The sequence below is a fragment of the Desmodus rotundus genome, chromosome 4 (assembly GCF_022682495.2).
Source record: "Desmodus rotundus isolate HL8 chromosome 4, HLdesRot8A.1, whole genome shotgun sequence".
Lineage (NCBI taxonomy): Eukaryota > Metazoa > Chordata > Mammalia > Chiroptera > Phyllostomidae > Desmodus > Desmodus rotundus.
Window position 1 is genome coordinate 83,700,475 of NC_071390.1, and position 19,258 is coordinate 83,719,732.

Below are 19,258 nucleotides of genomic sequence, written 5' to 3' on the forward strand. Positions count from 1 at the left end.
CAATACTGCTTACAAGGTACAATTTACCAAATTGCTATGCCATAGGTAGTTTAAGAGAAACAAGTTTCCTTTTATCTGGAAAACAAAAGATCAAAATATATTAGTAATTTCAAACAAAAAAATGTCATAAAAATTGTAACCATTTTCATCAATTCACTCAGCCCTGTGTAATTAAACTTGTTCTGCTTGACACCAAATTTCCCATTAATTCTCTGACCTTGACTGATAGTCAAGGGGGACAGGGTCAATGGTAATTTCAAGAAGTTCACAGCCATTGTTTACCCACCTTAATTTCTCTGACTCAGGAGACTATTGCCATGTAAGGATCAGGACAGCAAAGGTCTGGCAATGAGGGGTCATTTTTGCATAAACAGAATGGACTTCTTTATTTTACTTTATTTGGAAAACGCCTAGACATTCCATGAATATTCATCATTTAATTTAACTAGCAAAACTTTAGAGTTTCAAGTTACCAAGATTTAGGAAACCACTTTTAACAATATCATTATTGCTAAATAGTTCACCTAAAAGGAAAACTTTTATCTTACTTAAATTTATTTATTTGTTTATTCCTAGCAGTTAAGTTTAGATTACTTTTGAAAATGTTGTTATACCAAGTTACTTTTCTTGCTGACAACAGAATAACATGAACTTATTTGACTAATAAACCCAGATAGAATAAAAGTATTATTTAATGCTGATTATTCTAAAGATACGCCTATTTAACCAAACCAAACTCAAACCAGTTTTAACATCAAATATTTTCCCAGATCACATGATTCAAAAAAGTTTTGGGTTAGTTTCTGTTATATTTTTTGAGAATTCTCATATAAGCTGTTGTTTGTTTAAGCCCGTTTAAAAGTGCTTTGTTATAAGTTAACATTACATCCAGAAGTAGAAAATGCCACTCAACACACATGGACGTACAGACAAGCAAGAGCAGTAATCCCCTAGTCTTCATTTAAAAATTACTGCCATGGGACACCTAAGATAACGTAGAAGAACAACTGGGTTCAAACTCTGTTTCCGGTGGAATAAGTGGATGTGACCGTGTAGGTGGTCAAAGCTTGTTCTTGCTAATATTTGTGGAGCGAGTCCTTAAGTTTCGTGTTTGTTTTTCACAAGGGAGTCTTGGAGCCATAGAAGCAGTTTGTGCTTTTGAAAACACCCTAGTCTCCCTTTTTCTTTCTTCAGTCTTAGAAATTGTGGCTGATGAAGATAGCTGGGCTTTGAACTCCTTCTAAAGCTGAATTTCTGCTTTCACAAACATTTGGAAGATAAGAACAATTGCTCTCAAAATTTGGGCTATAACTTAAGTGACATCAAAAATTGACCTACCTAGTTACATAATCCTTAATTCTTTCCCTCTGGGTATATAGTTTTATTTTACCTTAGGGAAAGGGCTCAAAAAATGTTTTTTTAAATTATCAGGTTCTTACATTAGTTCCCAATTTGACAAAATTACTGATGAATAAGTTACTAAATCCTTTCAAATATCTTAGCTGATTTGGGCTGGGACAAACAGTAAGTATATCTGGCAGTGTTAGACAGTCCCGTGGACACGGGAGGGCAGAGAGGCTACTGCCCTCTAGAGTCTCTGCCCCTGGCAGCCAAGAGCTTCAGAAGACCTGGCAGCCTTCGTGCCCCGCTCCCCAGGGAGGCACAGCGTCTGCTTCTGTTAGGCAGTCAGATAAAAGAGGCGCAATCAGTGAAAGCTGGTAAAACTTTTTTAACATAAAGGCTGTTGTAAATTCCAGTTTTAATAATCTCATCAATTCTTACATTTTCATATTCTTTTAATGTAAATGTAGCCCAAGTCAAGGCTTCACCAATGAGTTTTGGTGCCACAGTTCATGAATTCCTATATTTAGGAGTCTTGGAAATACAGAGAAAAGGAGTCTCTTTTCTATCTCCTGACCACTCTTGAGTAAAAAGGCTTTGGGTCCCAGCAAGGGGTCAAGCCAAGGGACTGGACACTAGCCCTGTTATCAGTCTTTAACTCAATTTGACCAGCCTCACTGTCGCCCCAGGGGATTGCAGGTCAGATTTCTCATTGTAATCATTTCCTTACAGTCTTTTAGATTTCTCTACACCAGGTAAATAGAGTAGTCTTGTTTGGGGTCCTTTATTTGGGGGACCAACAGGGGGTCATTCTGGTCCATTCATCCTCTGGTAGTGCTGTACTAAAACATTTGTTTTAACTTCAGCGATATCAGTTTTATTTATTCCAATTTCTTTTCCTTCCAACTGGTACATCCTTCATAACAGCCATTGTAAGTTGAGATTATAACATCCTTGAGGGCTGGCAGCACTTTACTAGGCCCCTCGCTGTAGTTTAGCCCACATTTCTTTGTGGCCATATTTTGGAGCTTCCAACCTTAACCAGTTACCAAGGCTAACTCTTAGGACATAAAGTTTTGGTTTTCTTTAAGTAAAATTTCACCGTTTTTTCTTTCATTTTTCTTTTTAAATGCAGGACAATTGTATTTCCAATGTCCTGATTTTTTTAAAACACTATCTGCAAATATCCGAAGGCTGATGCAAAGGGGTCTGAACTGACTTAAATGTTTGTTCTAATTTTTTATATAATAGAATTCCATTTTATTAAGGGAATCATATGGTTAGCTATAGCAATATGAGAGCTCTGTAAGGTAATTTTTTATTTCTTTTCAATTTAGAAATTTTTCCAATTAAAAGGATCTATCGTCTGTCCTTGACAATGGGATCTATAGCGACTCAAACCGATACTATGAACGTAAAAGGCTTTTCCAAAGGACAGTGGGAAAAGATGCAACTCTCACAAGAGAATTTATTCCCAAAGTTAGCCGAAGAAATATGAAGGGTGTTGGGGATGGGTAGAGGCACTGTCTTTAAACACCTGTTCCAAAACACAGGGTATCACGTGCCTTCCTCCTTTGAATAGAGGAAGGTGTTAGAATCCCCTAAGCTTGTATCCACAGGCTCTCTGGCTGCTCACCAGATGCATGTGCATCATTCATCTGGCAGATAGAGCAGACCATGTCTGCAAGGAACAGGACAGGCACAGAAAACTCTTGGGAGCTTGTGTTGGCCAAACAGAGAACAAGGTGCCCTTTGGCAAGTGAACCCCTGGATGTTAGGAGCCAGAGAGAAAATACCCTCACTGGTCATAAGGCCAAGTTCTCAGGACAAATAACAAAACAAAATGAGAGAAACCAGACAGAGAAAAGCAAAACCATGAACAGTCACCAAGTAACCAAGAGGTGCTTCTCCAAGAAACTAGTTTCACAAATGTTCTCTTCTGCCAGTCTAAATTAAGAAGAGAGAAAGAGTTTCTCACTACTTTTGCTTCCACCAGGCCCTATAGAAGGAGATCAGGGAGTGTGCTGACATGATAAGAACCCTTACTTTCTGCTGGGCTGTGTCAGACACCCCCCAGGATCTCCTCATCTGCAGCAGCCTTGTGGGGAGGTGTAGGGTTCCAGCCAGTGAGTTTATCCTGCTCACAGCACCAACTGTCGGGAGGAATACACTTTCCTCTACCCTCAGTTCTTCCAGCTGGCTTACTAAATACACATGAGATAGATTAGCAAGAGAAAATAACCAAATTTAATTCATACATATATATGGGAACCCCACATCCATGAGAGAGTCAGAGACCCCACATGGGTAAGAGGTATAGAGAGAGAAAGGCAACATGGATATATAAAACATTTCTGAGCTACAGATGAGATAAGGTGCCTTGGGGGCTTCAAAGGGTCATTGCAGAGTGATAAGAACAGATAAGTTTGTCTTGCCTTACAGACAGGTCAAAAGCTATTATTTCTGATAATTGCTTATTATGGACAAGGCCCCTAATTCAAGTTGTTCTAGGTATTTAAGGGAGGGGCAGAGGTTTCTCCTCCATCTGTAGCTACAGTTGCCTTTAGCTCAAAACAATCCACATACCACAGAAGCACATCTTGGGGTGCCTTGTTCCAAACCCCCACAATACAATGCTAAATACATATGTATTATGTCATTTATTTCTGATGACAGCTATGTGAATTGATTGCTGTTGTACACATTCTAGGGATGGTGTAATAACTGAGGCATGGAGAAGGTAAGCATGTTCAAGGTCACATAGCAGTTGGGCCAAGCCATAACACATGCCCTTAACCTAATCAAAAGACTTTACATATGACAAAAGGAACTTGTTTTATTTGGACAGGAAGAGGCAATTCTGGTGCATTCTCCTCTCAGCAATATGAACTGTTCAAAGTGAGCAGCTGAGATGCTTCTAAGCTTCTTTGACTGAATTCTTTTGGATGCCAGAGTCCTGTTACGGAAATAAGCTGCAGTGTAAATCATACTTCTCTTCTAATACATGCAATGCAAGATTTTCAGTTCTGAGATGTTCAGGGTGGTTCACTTCTTTCTTTGTCCTTTTGAAAGAGTAAAATTTTAGTTTTATTCACAGCATCTCTGACTTTGAAATGATCAACCTTTATCTTGGTCCCCACTGGCCATATATGTAGTAAAAACAATTTGGGGGAGTACCCACTTACCATATTTGATTTGGGGGAATATTCACCATCATAATTTATGGAGCTGCCACACCCCCCCAAAATCTCATAAAAAATCTTTCAGTCAGAAAGGGTGTCCCCTTTGGGAGGGGTCATTGAAATCTCAACTTTTGGGTCCACTGGATGGAGGGGGTTGCATGATGTAATTTAGAAGGTCTTAGGATAAGGTTTTTTTTAATGCCTACCTTGTAAGGTTATTTATTTTAGAGAGAGTGAGAGAGGAAGAGTGATTCAGAGAGAGAGAAAAAAAGAAAACAATGCTTTGTTTTCCCACTAATTTCTGCATTTATTGATTGCTTCTTGTATGTGCCCTGACTGGGAATCAAACCTGCAACCTTGGTGTATTGGGATGATACCCTAACCAAATGAGATACCCAGCCAGGGCAAGGATAAGTTTTTTACAAAGCAATAAAACACTTTAATTTTCAATGTTTCTACAATAATTTTTTAAATTTATAGTAAACAAGACATTCATTTTACTATTTTTTTTATTTCCCTATGACTTCATAACCAATGCTAAGGGAGCTCTTAATGTTTAATAAAAAGTTTGAAAGGTCATGGAGCCGTTGATTTTCCCTGTTGATAATTAGTATCACCTTGTACAGTTTGAGCTCGCGTGGCCATTTTTACAGTCCTGCACTGCAGTGCAGACCAAGAGCTGCCTGTAGTTCATTAATGAAAAATCCACATCCACATTGTACTGAAATATATATTAACATGTACAAGGAGATTACTATGAGATAATGTAGAAAATAAGCAATTTATGACTCAGGTTTCTCAGCATTTTTAAGAGCTCTTGCACATTGCTGCATATCCTGAGGCAGACATCTGTGAAACGTGTAGTGATTTTCGTTTCTATAACCTAAAGTTGCATTCGCATATGAGCAAAAGGCTCTTAGTTTTCCTTGATTTACTGAAAGACCCTGACTCTTTGCATGCAACTCTTGTGGAAGATACATCCATTATTCATTTTTTGAACACATACTTCTTGAGTGGTACTGTTCTGGGTTTATAGTAGTTGCTACTGTAAATTGAAGGCAAAGCAAACACAAAAGGAAAAATCACTAAACCACGTCCTTTCTTTTCAACAGGGCTACCATAAAGCCTTGGTCAAACTAAAACTAAAAAAAAATACCGTGGATGACATTTCAGAGAGTCTGCGACAATGCGGAGGCAAGTTAAACTTCGATGAACTTCGACAAGATCTCAAAGGGTGAGAATCACACTTCTGAGGCCATACAAAATTCCTTTTGTACAGATAAATTCTTGGTGACATGGGTACTTCTGGTGCAAGTACGCACAGAAACCCCTTTTCTCAGCGGCGGAATTCTTTCTGAAACGATACTGTAAGAGGAGGACTGTCCCTGACTCAGCAGTTTCTCCTTTCCTTCTGCGTTTTGATGTCTCTGTGTTTGGGTTGGACCATGTTACTGAACAAGCTCATCTGTAACCTCTCCGTAATTTCAGGAAGGGCCATACTGATGCAGAGATCGAGGCAATATTCACAAAATATGACCGAGATGGAGACCAAGAACTGACTGAACATGAACATCAGCAGATGAGAGATGACTTGGAAAAAGAGAGGGTGGGTTTAGTTCGGCACCCACGATGTTGCAGACACCATACTAAATAGTGGGTTGTTGAGAGTCACTCATCCTCATTCTCACCCTCTCTGTCTCTCCCTCCCTCCCTCCTTTCTCACTCTTGCTCTCTCTCATCAATGTATGTATGAGTACCCTGCTTATTCCAACAAGGATATATATCACAATGGTATATAAAATTGCAGTAAGTTAGCATAAATCAAAATGAAGAATGAAGCAAAACAAAACAGAAGTAAAATATAAAACTAGACTATGAATGAAGCTAAAAATGCATTCCATAAACGCACGTATGCCTATTAGGATTGGACTACATACAAATTTGGCCCTAAGCTTTCTAGTAATGAACTTGAAAAGAGAAACCTGAATAGTTACATATTTTATAATGTTTTTGAGAGTGGAGGAAAAAAAGATTTCTTAGGAGATATAAAATTAGTTACTCTTGAAATTAACATTTAACCTAAAATAGCTACCTTCCATTTGAATATTTATTAAACTATTAAACTTACATGGGCTTTTATAATCAGAAAATAATAGGTAAGAACTTTAATACTAATTTTAAAAATAAATGGTTAAACAAATAAAAATTACATGGTACAGTGAGTAAAGATGCATGTTGTATAGAAAAGTCATTTTCCTGTGAGGAGATAGTCTAGAAGAGTGGTTTCTAACTGCTGCTCCACAGAACAGTACCATTAGGTGAAAAGCTTCACCATTCGTAGTGAAATGTGAACAAGAAGACAGTAAGACTTGCACAAGGCTGTATTTAGTCAAAATTCTTATCCCGAGATTATATCCTTCCTTCTTTGTAGCTATTAAGTATGTTGTCTTGTATGAAAAGGTGTACAGTTCTTCATTTACTTTTTCTTTGCCTTGGGTTTTTAATGTTCTTTCTTGTCCAAACAATACATTAGTAACTTATTGCTGCTAATTAAAAACTGGTTTTAAAATTTTCCAATCCATGAAATTAAAAAGTGTGGGGATCACAGTCTGGGGCTAACCACAAGAAACCTAAGGTAAATGGCACACACCCACTTCTCATTGGCCCAAGTCCTCAGTGGAGCTTCTGTGGGGCCTGGGTGTTCCTGCTCAATGACCCCGTTTTCTCCAGGAGGACCTGGACTTGGACCACAGCTCTTTGCCACGTCCCATGAGCAGCCGAAGTTTCCCACGAAGCCTGGATGACTCTGAGGAGGAGGATGATGAAGACAGTGGTCATAGCTCCAGAAGGAGAGGAAGCATCTCCAGTGGGGTGTCTTATGAAGAGTTTCAGGTGTAAGTATAAAGGAATCACTATACAACTTAGCTCGTACCTATCTCCTTTGTCCTGTTATCATTGCTTTTTGAAACTTCTGTATATAATAGGTCCATCAATACAATTATGTACATATTGTCTTTTTTTAGGTCTATAAGTTGTGAATACATGAAATAGAATTTATTCTTAATTATTTATTAGTTATTGTATTATTTTTTGTATATAAATTTTTATTTCTATTTTTTTATTGTTCAAGTACAGTTGTCTCCATTTACCTCCCACCACTCCCCCCCACCAGCCATTCCCACCTCCCACCCTTGATCCTGCCCCCCTTTGTCCACGTGTCCTACGTACATGTTCCTTGACAACCCTTCCCCCTCGACCCCCCAATATCCCCTCCAACCTCCCCTCTGGTTACTATCAGATTGTTCCTAATTTCAATGTCTCTGGTTATATTTTGCTTGCTTGTTTGTTTTGTACATCAGGTTCCACTTACAGGTGAGATCATATAGTATTTGTCTTATACTGCTGCTTTTTAAATCAGTTAAAAGAAAAAAGGAGAAATAGTATTAATAGTGTCTTCTGTAGTTACATAATTACCTTCACCAGTGCTTCCCCCCCACCCTTGTGAATTTTCATTGCGGCACTCTGGGATCACTTGCTTTCAGCTTGCAGAACTTCCTTTAGTATCACTTCTAAAGCATGGATTCTTTCAGTTTTCTTTGATCTCAGAATACTTTTATTTTACCTTTATTTCTTTCTGGTCTCTATTATTTCAGATAAGACAGCTGTTAATCTTACTCAGGTTCATTTGTCTAGGACAAATCATTTTTCTCTTGTTGCTTTCAAGATTTTGTCTTTTGTCTTTATCTTTCAGTATTTTTACTGCAATATGTCTGAGTGTGGATCCCTTTGCAACTATCCTACCTGATATGTGTTAAGCTTCTTGGATGTGTAATATTTTCATCAAATTTAGTAAGTTTTCAACCATTATGTCTTCAGATATTTCACTGCCCCTTTCTTGCTCTCCTTTCCTTGTGGGACTCCAATTATGTGTATCTTGGGGTGCTTAATGCTATCCCACATTTCTCTTAGGCTCTGTTTATTTTTCTTCATTATTTTTTCTCACTGTTCTTCAGATTGCAGAGTTTGTATTGATCTATCTTCAAGTTCACAGATTCTTTCTTCTGCCAGCTCAGATCTACTATTGAGACCCTCTAGTGAATTTTTTTCATTTCATGGGTTGTACTTTTCAACACCAGAATTTCTGTTGGTTCTTTTTAATAATCTTCATCTCTTTATTGATATTCTCTATTTGATAAGACAATGACATTGTACTGCTCTTTATCTCTTTGAGAATGATTTTCTTAACTTTTTGAATATGTTTATAATAGCTACTGTGAACTCTGTCTACTGAAACTATCTGGGCCCTCACAAAGACAGTTTCTGTTGACTGCTTTTTTCCCCCTGTGTATGGTCACAGTTTCATGTTTCTTTCTGCCTCATAATTTTTTTTAAACTAAATATATTAAATAACATTACAGCAATTCTAGATACTAATTTCTCTTTCCCCAGGATGTGCCTTTGCTGTTGTTTACATGTTTGTCTTTTAGTGAAGTCCATTTCCTCTACATTGGGAAGCCTCCAGCCCCACTGTGGGGTAGTTTTTGAGGCCAGTCTTTAGCTGTCTTCTTAGCTGCTATCTCCTTCTCTGGTTCTCCCTGGGAAACTAGCTGGTAAATAGTTTAACTTGTTGATCTCGTGAAGAAACCAGCCTCTCCTTGACTGCTTATCACCACCATCTGTACTGTTTTTAAGAGCACTCTTGGGCTTGAATTTTCCCGTACTTTCTTCCAAATAAACCCAATTCATTTGGGGAAAGCTTTGGAGCTCTCCGTGTTATGATCTGACCCTGGGCAAACCTCTGTGCCGCTGCTCCAGGTGAGGGCCAGGGACAGTGGCCCATCCTCTCAAAGTGACACCCTGCTTACTGAATAAGGTGATGGGCTGGATGGCAGCCTTTAGTGTTCTCAGCTTACCTCTTCTGGCATGGAAACTCCATCCTGTGACTGGAAGTTGAATGAAGGAAAAGAGCCTCATACTTAGCCACTCTTGCCTGAATTAGAGCCTCTGAAGTATGGATTTGGGATGGAAGCAATGGGATGAGAAACGCTGGCAGCCCGCCTCCTCCCTGGGAGCTACTGTAGCTCTCCACTGGGATGTCAGGGGAGGGAGAGCCTGGCGTCCTTTCAGCTGCCCACCCAGAGTGCTGCTTCTGTCGCACGAGCCGGGGGTGGGGGGTGAGATGCAGCAGAGACACCTCAGGTGTCACAGACTCTCACTCTTCTCACCAAACTTTAGTGGATTGTCATAAATAGATGCTTCTTTATTTGCTCTAGGCCCATAAGAAAATTTTCATAAATTAAAAAAAAAATTAATAATACTCAAGTTAAAGTTATTTCACTAGGGAGAGGGCCTGCAGAGCCCTCATGCCACCGTTTCAGAAGTTGCCTCCTACTTATTTTTTAACAATTTATATATTTATATTTTTTATTTATTCAAAATGGATCATAAGTGAATATACTGTTTTCTGTCTCCTTTACTTAGTTAATATATTGTGAACTTCACTCTATTTCATTAAATATTCACAATACAATTTCTGATGTCTCCTTACATACTGTATTTAAATAATCTATTATTTAATGTAATCATTTTGATGACCCACTATTAATAAGCCAAAAATCACACATATGGTTAATTATTTTCTTTAGAAATCTTTCAAAAAAGGAGTATCTGAATAAAAGGTAGGAGCACAGTTTTGAGACTTCTGACGCAATGTGGACTTGCAGACAATGTGTGCCAGTGAGCGCCGCCAGCAGCCACGTGTGACAGTCTCTCTCTGAAGTTCGCAGCTACTTGCTTAACGTTTCAGATGATCACGTTGCTTAAGAAACAAACCTTAGCGCTTCCATTTGAAAAGCCAACTGGGCGGAAAAGTCACCAACACAAGGTGACTTTGTCCTTCCCAACTGTGGTTTTCTGCAGCCTAGTGAGACGAGTGGACCGAATGGAGCACTCCATTGGCAGCATTGTGTCCAAGATCGACGCTGTGATAGTGAAGCTGGAGATCATGGAGCGGGCCAAACTGAAGAGAAGGGAAGTGCTCGGCAGACTGCTGGATGGAGTGGCCGAGGTAAGTGGTCATCTGCCACAGAAACACTCTGATGTGTAAAACATTAGTATGATTTGTAGCCCCTTTAATCACGGAGGTTTCTCTGTCTCCATAACTGCAGATCGGTGAATATCAAATGATAATCTAGAGGTGTTACTTTCTTAATACCCCACACACTGATGACCCTGCCTTCACTTAAAATTAAGCAAAGAAATTACTGTAGTAACTGAGAATTGTTATTATGTTTTAATTCTCCAGACTTACCTAGTTATAAACAGATTATTTGACCACCAAATTTCCTAAGGCAGTTTCTAACTACAAGAATACGCATCAACCTCTTAACTGCCTGGTGTCTTTTTCCTTTGTTAGGATGAAAGACTGGGTCGTGACAGTGAAATCCACAGGGAACAGATGGAACGGCTAGTGCGTGAAGAGTTGGAACGCTGGGAATCCGACGATGCAGCTTCCCAAATAAGTCATGGTTTAGGCACCCCTGTGGGACTAAATGGTCAGCCTCGCCCCAGGAGCTCCCGCCCTTCTTCCTCTCAGTCTACGGAAGGAGTGGCAGGCACAGGTGGAAACGGGAGTGCCGGTATGCACGGGTAGGATGTGTTGGGAAATGTGTTCTAATAGGTGAGAAGGCGGCTGTCCTGAATTGCCATTGCAAGGATACTATAGTTAGTTCTCATTGATCGTCATCGATAGGTTCTTGGGACTCTGCCAAAATGAAGTTTAATGAGGCCAGTTTTACCATGGGCTAATTGACATAAGCAAGAGTTATGTTCCTAAAGCATTAATATTAATAATAAAATGACATTTTTCCAGGATCTGTTGTATTTACGAGACATGCCCTGACCACCATATAATGTTGGTCTTTGGACCAATCATTAATTCTTCTGCACTTTAATTTATTTTAGATGAACTTTTCCCATGGCTTAAAGACAATTTTTTTTTACTCATATAAGTAATTAGATGTAAATATTGAGTACATAAAAAAATCTCTGTAAAGTCTAAGAAGTGGTGAGCTCACTTGGTACCATGACTGAGTCTCAGTGGACAATGAAGTCACCTTTTGAGCTGGAAGAGAACTGTTTAAAAGTATCTGAGTTTTATTTTCAATCACAAAATCAGTATTGTCATTTTAGCCCAGTGTGTGAAGGGACAGTAGGGGCACTCCTTCCCACTCAGGCTTGGCTCATGGGCTTAATAATACAGACTGTTCTGTTGTTGTTGTCGAAGAAAGGAGCCCATTATTTCAACTACCTTCCCGGGGTAAACTTTTCAGAAAGACAAGCTGGAAAAGAACTCCAAATCATAGAATGGGTATGTAGTCATTATGCTAGGATTTGTATGAATGGTTAAGATAAATGTTGAATTGTGTGGGGGGTATTTTTGTTGTTATTTTATCATATTTAATGTGTCTGGGAATAACTGTTTTACTTAATTTTTACACTATTTTTCTCTCATTTGAAATGAGTGGCATTAAACCACCAAAGATCAGTTATGATTTAAAATGTCACTAATAACTTTAACACAGGAGAATTGGAATGAGCCTTATCACTAAATTTGACTGTTTCTAATAATTAGTTTAGTAAAAAAATTTACTCTGTATTCTCTTTCCCATGTGGCTCAACCTATCTGCAACTGAATATAGTGTTGTAGCTAATCCAGGAAGAGCCATTTACTAAATTTTTTAGTATGTACTGAAATTTTTAGCAAATGTGTTCATTTTTAACAAAAATTTAAGGCAGTTTTGAAATTCATATAAAATATTATAAAACCAAAGTTTGACTTTCATACTGTTTTAAAAATGCAGAACTCATACTCTTTACCTCGCATCTCAGACCTAGAATTTCTACTCTAGATGGAGCCGAATTTTATGGAAAGGAGTTTTGGTATTGACAGTCCACCCATTATCAGACGGTATCAGCCTGCATTTGAGTTTGCAGCAATTTTGCTTTTTTGTTTTTTACATTAGGAGAGCATCTCACCAAATTTATGGAGAAGAGATTGATTTCTCAATAAAAAATAAAAATCTTACTTTTCAAAGTGTTGAGTAAGATGACCTAGTGAGAGCTCAGGGGACAAGAAGGAGAGGCGCAGTGCTGGGGAACACTGGGGGAACTCACTGAGAGCTCACTGGGAGAACAAGAAGAGAGAGGCCTGTTTTTTAATTCCCATGTTGTTCATTTAATTGGTAGAATATGTCAGTCAAATCTTCAATGAAAACATGAGCAAACAAACCTTTCTATGCTGGCTGCTTCAGAACTGATACACATTGGTTTTCTTTAACAGTTATTTCCCGTGGCTTCCTCTCCATCTTTATTTCAATATGCTACACAATGTACTTTATTACTAGGTACTAAAGTTTGCATTCCAGGGATGGCGAGTGTATGTATTGAATATTTATGTATGTGTACCATGTTGTTACATGTAAACAAACTTCAATTTGAAGTGCAGCTATTATGTGGTATCCATGTGTATTGACCATGTGCCATATATCAATTATGGTCACTAGAAAATCTTTTATGATACTTCCTGTTATACTGTTTTTCATTTCACCTGTAAAATTATAAGTTACATTTTCTTTTCTTCTTTAGTCATGGAGAATTCCCTCCTCCATCCTCCCCTATCATCTTCCCCCTCATGTTAATATTATTAAGATGTTACATATGCAGGTCTCTCTTAACAATCGAGAATTTCATTAATGTGTAATACTGAGCACTTTACTGCCTAATAAAAACTTGGTATAAAAACAGTTGTTAAGAGTTGTCTGTTTAAAAGTAGAGACAGTTGGGTAATGTACCTTCTATCATGAGGCTAATACTGTAGTAAAGACTTAGATTTTGAAAAAGTCGCTTTTTGTGTCCCAAAACAACATGACTGATGTATTACTTTTTCACTATATATCTCTGGTAAATTGTTCTGATGGCTGTGTAGTAAGTAGTACATCCTAGTGTGCAGCCACTACAATTTACTTTTACATTGTTTTAGTTAGCTGTCGGCTGGACTATTTCTGTTTCAGAGCCTTTGTACATAATTCCCTTGTTGACATTTCATGATTCCTCCGTGGGTAAATCAACAGGAGTCGAGAGCCGAGTCCCAGGCATACAAATACTTCGTTTTACTCAGAACTGTCAGGCTGGGTGCCTCCAGAATGGCGGCACCGCTCTGCCATTCTGCTACGTGAGTGACTGTACCACTTTTATCCCTTCCCTCACCAGTGTGGGTGCCATTCAGCTCCCTAATCTTTGTGAATGTAATGCTTTTGAAGTGAGATTTCATTTTATTTTGCATTTATCTGATTCCTAATAAGTTGAAACATCCTCTCATAGATTCATTATTTGGGCCTCCCTTTTTGTACATTTTCTATTAAACCCTTTAAAACCTTACACTTTGATCTAATGGGAAACAAGTATGTTTTTGTTGACTGCTTACTTTTCCACTGGGTCAAGGTATTTTTGTTGATTTGCAAAATTTCCTCCTATGGGTTAAGTATCAGTTGTGGACTCCATTGATAATCTCTCATCCCATTGATAATGTTTGGTCAATGTTTCCCACTTGGTCAATGTTTCTTAGTTTTTTTATACAGTAAAATCAATCAGTTTATTCATTTTGCTTTTCTGTGTTTTGGACTGTTCTACAGACCTTTTTATCATCACAAACTTTTATTAAACTTTCGGTCTTAACTTTCACATTTAATACATCTTAGCAGTAACATTGCAAAAGGTCCATTGGTATTTTTCTCCATATAATGAACCAGTTTTATCAACACTAATAAGTTTTTCCTTACTAGTTTCTGGTGTCACTAATATATTTCAGGTTCATGTAAATATGTGTCTGTTTTTTTAAAGTATATCTTATTGATTATGCTATTACAGCTGTTGCATTTTTTTCTCTCCTTCATCTCCCTCCATCCAGTACCCCCATTCCCTCCAGCATTCTCTCCCCACTTAGTTCATGTCCATGAGTCATACATATAAGTTATTTGGCTTCTCCATTTCCTATACTATTCTTAACTCCCCCCTGTCTACTTTCTACCTACCATTTATGCTACTTATTCCCTGTGCCTTTTTGCCCTCTCTCCCACTTCCACTCCCCTGCTGATAACCCTCCATGTGATCTCCATTTCTGTGATTCTATTCCTGTTCTAGTTGTTTGCTTAGTTTGCTTTTGTTTTTGTTTTGTTAGGTTCAGTTGCTGATAGCTGTGAGTTTGTTGCCATTTTACTGTTCATATTTTTGATCTTCTTTTTCTTACATAAGTCCCTTTAACATTTCATATAACATTAAAGGGACTTTAATGTTAAAGGGGCTTGGTGATGATGAACTCCTTTAACTTGACCTTATCTGGGAAGCACTTTATCTGCCCTTCCATTCTAAATGATAGCTTTCTGGATAGAGTAATCTTGGATGTGAGTCCTTGCCTTTCATGACTTTGAATACTTCTTTTCAGCTCATTCTTACATGCAAGGTTTCTTTTAAGAAAGCAGCTGATAGTCTTATGGGAACTCCTTTGCAGATAACTCTCTCCTTTTCTCTTGCAGCTTTTAAAATTCTCTCCTTATCTTTAATCTTTGATGATTTAATTATGAGGTGTCTCAAAGTGTTCCTCTTTGGATCCATTTTTTTGTGACTCTCTGAGCTTCCTGGACTTGTATGTGTATTTCCTTTGCCAGGCTGAGGAAGTTTTCTTTCATTATTTTTTTCAAGTAAGTTTTCAATTTCTTGCTCTTCCTCTTCTCCTGCCATCCCTATGATTCGGGTATTGGAAAGTTTAAAGTCCCAGAGTTTCCTAAGCTTCTCCTCATTTTCTTTTAATTCTTGTTTCTTCATTCTGTTCCAGCTGAATGTTTATTTCTTCCTTTTGTTCCAAATCGTTGATTTGAGTCCTGGTTTCCTTCCTTTCACTGCTGGTTCCCTGTCTATTTTTCTTTATTTCACCTTGCATAGCTTTCACTTCTTCCTTTATTTTGTGTCCGTACTCAATCATTTCTGTGAGCATCTTGATTACCAGTGTTTTGAACTCTGCATCTGATAGGTTGGCTCTCTCCTTGTTGCTTAGTCCTTTTTCTGGAGTTTTGATCTGTACTTTCATTTGGGCCATATTCCTTTGTCTTGGCATGCCTGTTATGTTGCATGGACTGGAGCCTTAGGTGTTCACCAGGGCAGAGCAACCCATGCCGCTGCATTGTGGCTCTGTATGTGGGGGAGGGGTCAGAGAGGGAACAGTGCCACTTGCTCAGCTCCCATCCTGCTTTCACTCACTTCCTCCACTTCCCACAAGTGAATTGCACCCTACTGCCGTGGTGCTGATCCCCGGGTGGGTGGACTTGTATATGTTCTAGGACTCCGTGGACCCCTCAAACAGAATTCTGTGAGACTGGCAGTTTCTCCTGCCACCGCAACCCCCACAGATTTTTACAGCCAGAGGTTTTGAGGCTTTATTTCCCCAGAGCTGGAACTCTGGATTGTGCAGGCAGTTGTTTCTCCTAGTTTATCCACATGCAAATGTGGGACCGCCCAGTTTGCCAGACACTGCCCCACCGACCTGGTCTGCCAGCTGCCACCTTGCTGCACATCCTCTCCACTCCAGCTTCCTGTCTCCCACTCCTCCTACTGGTCTGTATGGATGTTTCTTCTTTAACTCCTTGGTTGTTGGACTTCCTTACAGTTTGATTTTCTGAAAGTTCTGGTTGTTTTTGTTTGTTTTTTTTTTTAATTGGTTGTTGTCCTTCTTTTGGTTATGTAAGGAAGAAAAGCATATCTACCTATGCCTCCATCTTGGCCAGAAGTCAGTATGTGTTTGTCTTTTAAACACTAGTTGTTATACCGATTTCTGAGTGTTCCTGCATAACAATTTTTATTATTATGACTTTATATGTCCTCGCATGTGGTAAGTTTTTCATGTGCTCTCCTCTTGGCCATCCCCCCCCTTTTTTTTTTTTTTTTGCAAAATTGACTAAGCTATTTTTGTGAACCTTTAATTTTTCATATAAATGTGTTAGAGTAAGTTTGATGGGTTCCTGCAGGTGAGGGGTAGAGAAAAAAGTTCCACTGAAATTTAATTGGCATTCCATTGAGCTTATTGATTAGTTTGGGGAGAACTGACATTTTATAATATCAAAAAATATTCAGAACTTCCTCCATGTCTTTTAAATGTTCCTTAAAATTTCTTAAAGATCTTACATATTCTTTAATATGGTTTTATTACTACTATGAACAGAATCTTGTCTTCCATTCTATTTTCTAGTTGGTTTTTGCTGATATAGAGAAAAATTACTAATTTTTTTTATTCTCACCTAAGGACATTTTTTTTCATTACTTTTAGAAAGAGAGGAAAGGAGAGAGAGACAGAGAAACATTGATGTGAGAGGGAAAATATCGATTGGTTGCCTCACATATGAGCCCCGATCAGAGACTGAACCCACAACATAGTTATGTACCCTGGCCAGGAATCGAACCAGCAACATTTTGGAATATGGAATGATGCTCCCACCAGCTGAGCCACACTGACCAGGGCACTAATTTTTATAAATAAATTTTATATATCACACTTGTTGAACTCCTTTACTAGCTCTAGATTCTGTATTGATTCTTTGGGTTTTCTATGTAGAAGAGCAGCTCATTTTTAAATAAGGACATTATCATTTTGGAGAGTAGCAGTGATAGTAGACACACTTGTCTTGTTTCTGGTCTTAATGGGAATACGTTTTATTTTGTGTCCCTTTAAAAGAAAAGACAAGTTCAGGTAATTTACTTAGGAGGTGCCCCTGTAGGCAACCAGAGTTCAGCTCCATCTGTGACAATGCTGCGAAATGCCTGCCATAATCCCCTGTCTGAAGAACATAAGGCTGGGGCATTTGTCCATTGGCCCCAATCCCTAGTGGTTGAGGGGTGACCCTGGGGTGTTAACACCTGCCCTTTCAGGCTTTGCTTGCCCTCAGGCTGAGCAGGTTCCTTCAGCAGAAAAGTGAAAGGATTTCTGTTGCTAGAGGTGGATGCTGTCAACATCATCTGAGCTCACATGGAAGTGTTGACCACAGCTGCAATGGAAGCCAGAGGTGCAGAGGAGATGTGACACAGGTCACCAAAAGCATTTACTCCATCCACCCTTGCACCACTCAGACCCACTCACTCCACATTAAGTCTGCTCTGGACTTTTTGGGGGAAGCCAGCTATGATCACTAAAGAACAGAATAGAAGAAGGTTAGTGGAACTATAGTCTCATTGCCACTGCTTATCACAAGGCCATAATTATATCACATCTCTCCTCCACCAGCCTTCCTAGAGTCCCCCCACTGTCGGCCAGTACTTCATCTGTACTTAAGTGGCTCGCCTGGTGTAATAATCTACACCTTCTTTGCTGAGGGTTCAAAGTCCCTTGTCCTTTTTCAGGCTGTGGTTGTTTGGACTTCCTGGTTACTGTAAACACTGGACATGGAAACCCCAAGTTACCTCTGTGAATTCTCTGTCCCTTGTATACTAGTGAAGTCTAGCCTCTCCTAACAGCAATGACAATGTGATAACAGATTGCTTTGGCTGCTGTTCCACCAATGTGAGAATCTCAAAGTAACTAAGTGGCAGAGTTTCACTTTAGTAGAACTCTTGTATTCCCAGGTAAAAGTGTGCCCCCTCACCCCACTCTTGAGAATTCAGGAGCTCTAACACAGCAGAGCCTAAAGCTGCGGAGACAGGAAGCACAAATTCAACAAATGGGTTAGTGGGAATAATTCTGAGAGGGGCCACTATCACTTGATACATAAACCTGTGCATTCTAACTTTTGGGAACAAATACTCTTGGTTTAATGCAAGGGTCTACAAACTTTCCATAAGGGTCAGATAGTAAATATTTTAGGCTTTATGAACCGTAATGATCTCTGTCACAACTACTTTACCATCATAGTGCAAAAGCAGCTATAGACAATACAAATATGAATGAGTATGACCATATTCCAATAAAGTTTTACTTACAAAAATAGACAGTGGACCTGTATTTGGTCTGCAGGCCATAGTTTACCACTCTTGGTTTAATGCACAGAAGACATCCTGGAAGATGGCGCTCTAGTCTCTGCTGAGTGTGTCATTCATGAACTGACGCTAGCATGATGCTAATAACCAGTGGGATGTCCTGAGTGCATCCTATGAGTCAGGTATGTCTGGGCACTTTACATGCATTACCTTATTTAATCTTTGGAACTCCGCAGAGGAAGAGACTACTAGCATCCCTATTTTATGGATAAGAAAGATACAGAGTAAGCTAAGCAAGTTAATAAGTCCCCAGACCTGGTAAATGGGGGATGATGAAGCGGGTGGAGTAGGAAAATGCCTGAGTGACTAGAGATAAACAGCTCCTTCAACACTTCTTTTAAGTCAGCTCCGTAACTTCTAGTGAAGCCCACTGTCCCCATCCTGGCCTCTGTATGTTTGCAAGCGTGACCCACCAGAGGTGATTTGTCAAGTTATCCTAGTAATGCTGCAGTACATCCCAAATCTTAGCAAGAAAATAATCTGTGACCTCAGGCTGGTCGCAGTCTCTGAAACTCAGCTTTCCTCATCTGTAAAATAAAAAAGATGGAACAGCTTCAGGATTTCCAAATAATATACTGCCAAGCTGTTGATTATATTTTTATATTTTTTATTTTTAAATTACAGTTGACAATATTACATTAGTTTCAGGTGTACACACC

General features: G+C 39.0%; 2 protein-coding genes across 2 annotated transcripts in view; one reads left to right on the forward strand and one right to left on the reverse strand.

Moving 5' to 3' along the window:
• Positions 1 to 13,325, forward strand: part of PKD2 (polycystin 2, transient receptor potential cation channel) — a 57,947-nt gene extending 44,622 nt beyond the window's left edge. The window contains exons 11-15 of the mRNA XM_053922324.2: positions 5,636 to 5,757; positions 6,012 to 6,129; positions 7,254 to 7,417; positions 10,443 to 10,590; positions 10,939 to 13,325. Of these exons, the coding sequence (XP_053778299.1) occupies positions 5,636 to 5,757; positions 6,012 to 6,129; positions 7,254 to 7,417; positions 10,443 to 10,590; positions 10,939 to 11,175 (789 nt within the window). The 3' untranslated portion in view covers positions 11,176 to 13,325. The remainder of the gene's footprint in view (positions 1 to 5,635; positions 5,758 to 6,011; positions 6,130 to 7,253; positions 7,418 to 10,442; positions 10,591 to 10,938) is intronic.
• A 3,251-nt stretch (positions 13,326 to 16,576) lies between these two features.
• Positions 16,577 to 19,258, reverse strand: part of LOC112317713 (broad substrate specificity ATP-binding cassette transporter ABCG2) — a 109,452-nt gene continuing 106,770 nt past the window's right edge. Inside the window, exon 17 of the mRNA XM_071221255.1 lies at positions 16,577 to 19,126. Coding sequence (XP_071077356.1) covers positions 19,113 to 19,126 — 14 coding nt within the window. The 3' untranslated portion in view covers positions 16,577 to 19,112. The remainder of the gene's footprint in view (positions 19,127 to 19,258) is intronic.